Consider the following 8,491-nt stretch of genomic DNA (forward strand, 5'->3'; position numbering starts at 1 on the left):
ATGTTAAGGAATGCCTTCTTGCCTAGAGACACTTGCAGTAGGCTTTCTATGAGCAGTTGGTGATAGATCACCTTCTGCTCCAGCATGCAGACTGACACAAATAGTGGGGGGGGGGGAACACTCAAGATTACAAAGTTCATAAATAGGAGCTAATCCCATAGGTCATTTAGACGTCTTTGTTACTCCAAGGCAGCAATTAAAACCTTATTATTTATATTAATAATGTATGATTTGGGAATTCAAGAGAAATTGTCAAAATTCTTTTTTTATCAAGTAATTTTGCAATAAAAATTTGTTTTTACAAGTAATCTATTTCTTGTATTTTAGAGAAAACCCTTAAATCACATTTTTAAATTCAAGTTGACAACATTTCATGCCCTTTTTACAACTGTTGCCCCAACCCTCTCTGAAGATTCACATCTACCAAAGCATTGCAGGCTTAGCATTTTTCAAATTAGTGTGGGGTTTTTTTTCATATAATTGAATTAGTTTATATATACATTATATATAACTGGCTCATTTTTATTTAAGTGATTTGGTAAAATCAGTAAAATGTGATTTAATGCAGCTCTATGGATAAGTCCACAAATAATAAAACATCCTTGTGAATTAAGCAGAAGGGTTACAATTTTTAATTATTAAAAAATACACAATATTTGATTCAGATTCTTGTCTCCTTCTGCTAAGTATTTAACTGTTCTAGAAAACTAGCTCAGAAACTCATTTTGTTTTCAGGGTTGTACTCCTAATCAGTATGGGGAAGCAGGCAGTAATAAAAAGGACAAATAATTGTTTTAAGAAAACTCAAATTTGTCAGCCTCGGTGCTTCTGGTTTACATTGCAATACAAATGGGACAAAGGTCTATGAAAAGGATGGAGCTTTCTTGGTCTCCTTCTCATAGTTTTGTGAAAATTCCAGTTAAAGATAGAATTCAGCTTAAAACTTCTGGTGAGTGTGCTGGAATCCTTAGTCTCTGAACTCATATGAATTGTTTTTTTCCTGGGTATAGGTCTCCATGGAATAGGAAAACAATGTCCTTCTCAATGCCCGTTACTTTCTTCATCTGGTTTTAGTATATCTGCACTAATCTTATTTTCCCATCCCGTCTGCCCTTTTGGAATCTTTTCTGGCTCCAGCAAGGAAGTGTGTTTCACCATTTCATCACCATTTCCCTGGTAGGTAAGTTCTGGCATGTTTATGTTATGTAGGTTTTCTTCCGCAGCCCAATTCAAAATTTGTTCCCACTCAACTTCTAAAAACATACAACCTTGATGTTTAGGCAGACACGGAGTCTGCCCTTTTGGAATCTTTTCTGGCTCCAGCAAGGAAGTGTGTTTCACCATTTCATCACCATTTCCCTGATAGGTAAGTTCTGGCATGTTTATGTTATGTAGGTTTTCTTCCGCAGCCCAACTCAAAATTTGTTCCCACTCAACTTCTAAAAACATACAACCTTGATGTTTAGGCAGACACGGAGAAATATACCACAGGGATTCTGAAGAAGCCTGCTTCTCTTGTAACAAAGGATCCACTGAGACTCAGACTCAGGGGGATGTTTTACATTCTAGTGTCTAAGTTGAAGGATGGAGTTTTGTGTTCACAACTCATTCACTTAGCAAAGACAACACACCTGGGGGCCTTTCCTAACCCAAGTCAGCAGCTCTCCCCACCATGCACATATGTATTTTTAAATGACATACATCCTTAATGTAACAAGGATTTTTGCATTTTAAAGAGGAGTCAAGATAACCCGAACAGCTGTTTTTGCTAAAAATGTCTAGGAGTAGAAAGATTGGGGGCAAGGAAAAATGTTATTCTAACCCTTTCTACCAAACACATCTCTTTGTTTTTACTACCTACTATCTTCTTTGCATTTAAAAAATATCTGCATTTCTCTATGTCTAGTGTGGCTTTGGGAATCCCTATCCGTGCCCCAATATCTGGGAGTAGAAATTATACTCACCTGCTTCATTAGCACTCATTCTCCTACAGCCCCCCAAAATGAAGCAGTGAGTCTTCAATTATTAGAGAAAACATGAATGCTTTTCCTGTAAGATTTTACATCTAAATTAATAAAATGGCATGGTCCAGCGCTTGCTCTAGGTACTACAGAGGCGAATATGACAAGCACTTCCTTTTTTTTGCCCATGAGTATGTAGTGGCACAAACTTGGATATATCAGAGAACCAAAGTGGTGAAAGAAGATTTAGTCATTCAATAGGCCTTTTACTCAGCACCTATACCATGCCCGACCACGTGCCAGGGTACAAAGATGACAGGTGCACTTAGCCTCAGGGAGTACACAGGGTTCTCAGGGAGGGGGGCATGATGCCTCTATCAATAATACCAGGATATAGGTCACACAGCATGCCAGAGGAACTCAGAGAAAATATCATTGTCCCTTACAGATTTACATAGGAGTAAGCATCACTCCAGATCCTTGGAGGAACTTATGTGTCCAGTGGATGCTAACATGTATTACAACATTGTTTAAATCTGTTCAATTTGTTCACTGTTTAGCACTTTGTATTTTCATCAGTCATGGTGAGAATATTCTCTCCTAGTTAAAACATTGCCATAGGTGGTAATATGAACATTTTCTCACATTGCCATTTGTACGAACTGGAAAACAATTGACATGTACTAGCCCTTGTGTTCTAGAAAGTGGTTTACTAGAGATACATCCATGAATCACACATGGCTTTCTTTTACATAAATTTTGAGGACTAGTGGTCTTAAATTTTAAAATGCCAGCTTAAGGAAACCCCATTGTCTTTCCCTGCAGTGAATAAGCTGGTTGTTTACAGCAGCTTTCCCAAGGGGCCATTCAGAGGCCATTATTCCACTGTGAAGACTCTGTTAAAAAGAATAATTGGTATCAATAACACTTACCTGTGTATGCAGAGGGAAGGTTACCCAGCCATAACAAGCTCAGAAGCACCCACTCACCACTTAGAACAATGCGATGTTTGGAATTTATGAGAATCAAGCCTGTCAGCAGTAATGCCCTTATCGGGGCCTTCTCAATTCATTCGGTGTACTTTGCAGTGCACTCTCAGTTAAATCAAATCTGCCGTGCAGTTATAAGCTAAGGTGCTGCACACAAGATGCAAACGATACACACTGAAGAGGTTCGCCTCTCAAAAAGGGTTAGGGGCACATGGCTTCAAATGCCTTTCACGACTATTGAGTTCTTCTAAAACGGCCACAGGACTATTGCAAAATGCAAAATCTGTATTATAACTTGCACTAATCTTGATCTCTTAAAGGTATTGGAGAAATGAAGGGAAACAATTACCATTATACCAAGAGATGGTTCCAGCATGAATCAATGTGGCAGGCACATAAGTAAACAGACACGGGGTTAGACAAGGCAGGGAACCCCCAAACAATGACGACGACAACAACAACAAAGATCATCGCTTAACCTGTTTTGTCAGAGCTGGTATTCATGGTATTGGTAGTGATGGAGGTGAAGGCAGTCTTTGCGCTGTCCTTGGCAGTTACAGATTTCTGCTTATTTTTCATGGCTTCCAGTGCTTTGAGCTTCTTGGCATGTTTCGTGCCTTTGTAGTGGGCCGCAGCCTGGCTCTACAAAGGAGAACAAAATGAACCATGCAATCAGGCTCATTTCTAAACTGGTATTCTCTGTATTACTGCAAATACAGACTCCCTTTCAATAACAGGTACCATTCAAACTAATTCTGGCTGTGTTCAAACAGTGGAATTCTATTTAGAATGATGCTAAAAAGCAAGGGGAATAAAGTTCTAAAACCTCAGGACAGAAAGAGGAAATATTCTGTTGCTTCTCTTAAGAGAAATGTAGCTGGACGCTAACACATCACCAACATTTTCTTTGTGGAGTGGAGGGAAAAAATAAGAGTTGACACCTGTATTGCCTTTGTTCTGCCACAGAATAAGCTGGGCTCCTAAAGATTAACAAGGGCCTTAGAAAAGAGTAGCTCTCGCCTTCTTGGCTGGGAAAATGTGTTTTCTCTTTCTACAGTGTGTCTTATTAACACAGTCCCCACCAGGTATCTACAAGGAAAGGTTCGCACATAACAAGGGAAGTGGGAACCCTGGAGGCTGAGATTGAAGCTTGAGAGTTCAAAAGCAGGTGCACTGCTCAAGTCCACATGGAGTACACGGATGCTGGGCAATTGTCTGATCCTTTCTTTCTCCTCACTTCCTACAGAGGGTAGTCTGAGAAATTCGAGGTAGTGCCATTCTTTCAACACATGGATCTTTCATGCCCCAATCCTTTGTTAGGAGGCTCCAGTGTGTTTTACTCCCTAATGGATTCTTTTACCTGTGCCTTCTGAGATTTTTTTTTTTTTAAGCAGTGATATATATTTTCCTAAGTTTATATTTTCCTAGTACTATTTTGGAGGAACAAGGGGGTACTGGAAAGACACATTGAGATAGAAAATCATCTTTAAAGAGGTGTATATTTATTAATGTTTATTTATTGTGTGTTTGAGGGAAGCCTTTAACAGGGGGGAGGGAGGGAATGAGGGAGGGTGGGCAGGGCGATTCTTAGGTCAGGAAGTTTTCCAGGTGAAAACCTTTAAAAATGTAACCTCACAAAAAACATATCTCAGTGGAGGACTATCCCTATTTCGTTACTCATTATTTACTACTGCTTATTTAAACTTAATGTTCCATTTTGCCAGAAAAATAATAATCACATTGTCCTTATTACAGTAAATGTGGTAGGTAGGCATTGCAGTGTAATATCACTTAATAAATAAATAGTCCACACCTTCGTTTGCATCATTCTGACAAAATATCCTCAAAGGTCTAGGTACCCTTATTGAAAGAACACTGGACAAGGAAATTATATATTAGAAACAGTTTGAACAGAGAGAGCACACTCATGCATCAGTTACAGGTTTTCCAACAACACATAACATTAAGAGACAGTGTGAACCAAAATGTGAACTTTTGATAGACTGGATTCGTTTGATTCTATGTAGAGAATACCACTTTGTCCAACAGACTTGTCTTTTTTTCCCGTGCAGTTCTCTTTTTTAATAAATCAAGCCCTTTGGGCCACATCTTTTGAGAGTAAAATGCTATATTTAATTAAATCCACAAGATAGTTGGTCTTCTTCTCTAGGCAACTGGCTACAAAGTTTTCCTTAGAGCAGAGTTCCTCTCTTCTCTGTGCCAGTACCCTTTCCCCTGGTGATAGAAGTAAATGTGTTATATATAATATATATTAAAAGACTGGGTTTAGATTAACAGTACTATTTCCACTTATATCTCCAAAATATACATTTTAAAGGTTCCTAGCAAATCTACATTTCTCAGTGGAATTTCAAATTAGATAAGACTTGGTTTTAACATATCATAGCACCAGGTGAATATCACTATTTTGAAACTGATAAACTTACTCCAAAAGAACCCCACAATTTTTCAAATGACGACATACAAATGGCCAACAGGTACATAAAAAAATGCTCAACATCATAAGTCATCAGGGAAATGCAAATTAAAACTACATTGAGATACCACCTCACCCCAGTTAGACTGGCTATAATCAAAAAGACGATGAATAACAAGTGCTGGTGAGGGTGTGGAGAGAAACGGACACTCCTACACTGTTGGTGGGACTGTAAATTAGTACAACCACTATGGAAAACAATAAAGAGGTTTCTCAAACAACTACAGATAGATCTTCCATATGATCCAGTGATCTCACTTCTGGGTATATACCCAGAGGAATGGAAATCATCACGTCAAAGGGATACCTGCACTTCCATGTTCATCGCAGATCTGTTTACAATACCCAAGACATGGAACCAACCTAAATGTCCATCAACGGATGATTGGATAAGGAAACTGTGGTATATATAGACCATGGAATACTACTCTGCCAAAAAAAAAAAAAGAATGAAATACTCCCATCTGCAACAACACGGATGAGTCTGGAGAAACTTACGTTGAGTGAAATAAGCAAAGCACAGATGGATAAATACTGCATGTGCTCACTCATAAGTGGGAGCTAAGCGAGAAAGAAGGAAGGAAAGAAAGACCACAGTAGTGCATTGGACTTGCAGATGGAGAGAACATTCCTTGGGCTACAAAGTGGAGTTTGGGGGAAATGGGGAGGGAGATGGAGCTGGTGGATAATTGGGTGGGGGACACGGGGTATAAACGCAATTTGTGGTAATGTGTATGTTGCCAGTATGAATCTGGCCCTCATGTCATGGGCACGAGGGGTGACAATCAGTTTTATATCTCATGAATAGTCATAACCAAGAAAATAAATTAATTAATTAATTAAACAAATAAATAAATAAATAAATAATAAAAGCAAAAGAACCCCACAACTTGAGTACTTACACACACACACACACACACACAAATAAATTAAACAAACAAACAAACAAATAAATAAATAAACCTCTTTGCACTGGTACAGCTAAGCCATGTCTCCAGCAAAAGCAATAGCTCAGGGAATTGTGGGAAGAAGGGGATGACAAAATGTCCAATGGTTGGTGGGCTCCCAGTTGAGACACCTCATCTCTTAAAATGCAAAACAAAACAAAAGACATACTCACTTGTTCATTCAATGACAGTCCCAAAGCACCCCCATAATAATTATCTTAATCACAAATTATCTGATTTTTAGAAAATGCAACTAAGCCTCTTCCAAATTTGAAAAAAAAAAAAAAAATCAAATGATGTGAAGGTCCAAAGTGCTATAGAGCGACCAAGCCATGTAGAATTTAGAGGAAAAGGAGCATAGAGGGATGAGAGCAGCAGAGGAGGTCAATGTGACTGTAGCTGTGCAGGGTGTGTGCTGGAGGTCAAGGTGGGCATACAGGTTGGAAACCTAATGTAGACAGATAACTTTCTAGATATTTTAAATTTTCTTTATCATTTATTAGACAGCTCTTCAGTTATCCTAGTATAAATTTTTCTAATCTATGTATACCCCATAATTCTAGGTCTACCTTGATTCAGATGTGCTGTTTGGGGCTCAGAAAGCAATTTCTTAAAGCAGACCTCAGAAGCAGCCTCAAAAGCAATGTTTTTCTCTGACCGTCCTGTCTCTCAGCCTCATTCTCTCCCCTGAAGCAAGCCATAGAAACTAGAATCCCTCTTCCCCAAGGCGAGTCTTAGGGGTCCTAGAAAACAAAAACAGGCCATCCTCTCCCCAAAGCCAGCCATAAGTAAGACTAAAAATATACTCCAATCCTTCCCTCGCTTTTCTGTTTTGTAGCTGTCCACAAAGAAATTGTCTGACGTAACCATGTCTGATTATAGGTCATAAGACCCCTGTGCCGGAAAGGGTACTGCCTGGAGAGAGGCATGCTACACGGAGAGTCACAAAGTCTATTGCATTAGATTATACTTTTTTTTTTTCCAATCACATTTCTACATGGCTTTCTCTACTTCATAGAATATGAGCACAAAAAATGGACAGTTTCTCCCGTAACTTTGGGTCTTCATTCTGAAGGCTTAGGGTCAAGTAAAACTATGATCCTATAAACTTGTTCTGCCATTTCTTCTATTAACCTGTGTTTTCTCAGTTGATTCTCAGAGAAACTTCAGGGGTAAAGAGGAAGTTTTTCCTTGGCCTCTATAGTTGTATAAATGTGTGTTCCTTCTGTGAGGGCAGAAAACCCAGCCGGCTCTCCTTATACCTTTAGCCCACTTGATTGGACAGAATAGGTTATTCTCCTACATCTAATCTTTCCATGACTGTAAACAAAACTGCAGCCTAAATAGAAATCCTGCTGGGAGATTTTTAAAAAGCAGCAGGTGGCCAGAGATATCTCTTTGGGCCTCATCTGCTTCTCCTTTGAGGCAGAGAGCTGGAGGATGGTTCCACCTTATACTAGCATCATAGAACCTCCAAGGTTGTTTCCTATTATTTATTAGCTAGTCTCTGAGTCAAGTCATTCCCGAACACCCGGGAACAAGCAAGTTCCCATTTTCATCAAGACACAAGCAAATAGTTACTGTTCACAGGAGTCATTTCAAGGTCAAATAAGCAGGTGCACACCTTCATCACACCATGTTCCGGAATTCTATATTTTAAAACTAAAACAGAATCAGGTGATCTCAGTACACCTGGAAGTCAGCAAAACAGTAAGAACGGGACTTTATAACAACTTACTTTAAAATTATAAGTTGAATATTGTAATTACGTAATAAAAAATCACTATCCTAATTTTGAAATAGCACGTGACATGAAATCTGACAAGTGTCATCCCAGAGGCAAGTACCGATATTAAAGACATGCACAGACTTTCCTGTAGAACAGAATGATGCCACTTTAGATGTCACTGCCACATCCTACTCACCAGTAGCCAGTAAGACCTTTCAATTTTCAAATTTTATCTTCAATACTTTAAAATGGCTTCCAGTTTAAAAGCAAGTAGATTAAAATAACTCCTTTTTTAAAGAAAAATAATTCTTGGGCCGCCCAGTGGCGCACTGCTACAGTGCGCCGCTTGGGAGTGTGGCAGCGCTCCC

At 39.0% G+C, this 8,491-nt stretch overlaps 1 protein-coding gene across 2 annotated transcripts in view; it reads right to left on the reverse strand.

Moving 5' to 3' along the window:
* The window catches only part of ZNF385D (zinc finger protein 385D), a 318,355-nt gene that overhangs the window by 85,611 nt on the left and 224,253 nt on the right, over window positions 1–8,491 (reverse strand). For both annotated transcript variants that reach the window (XM_008571375.1, XM_008571374.1), the window contains one exon: window positions 3,430–3,592. In XM_008571375.1, the coding sequence (XP_008569597.1) occupies window positions 3,430–3,592 (163 nt within the window). The remainder of the gene's footprint in view (window positions 1–3,429; window positions 3,593–8,491) is intronic.

This window comes from Galeopterus variegatus, unplaced genomic scaffold (genome assembly GCF_000696425.1).
Source record: "Galeopterus variegatus unplaced genomic scaffold, G_variegatus-3.0.2 Scaffold685, whole genome shotgun sequence".
NCBI lineage: Eukaryota > Metazoa > Chordata > Mammalia > Dermoptera > Cynocephalidae > Galeopterus > Galeopterus variegatus.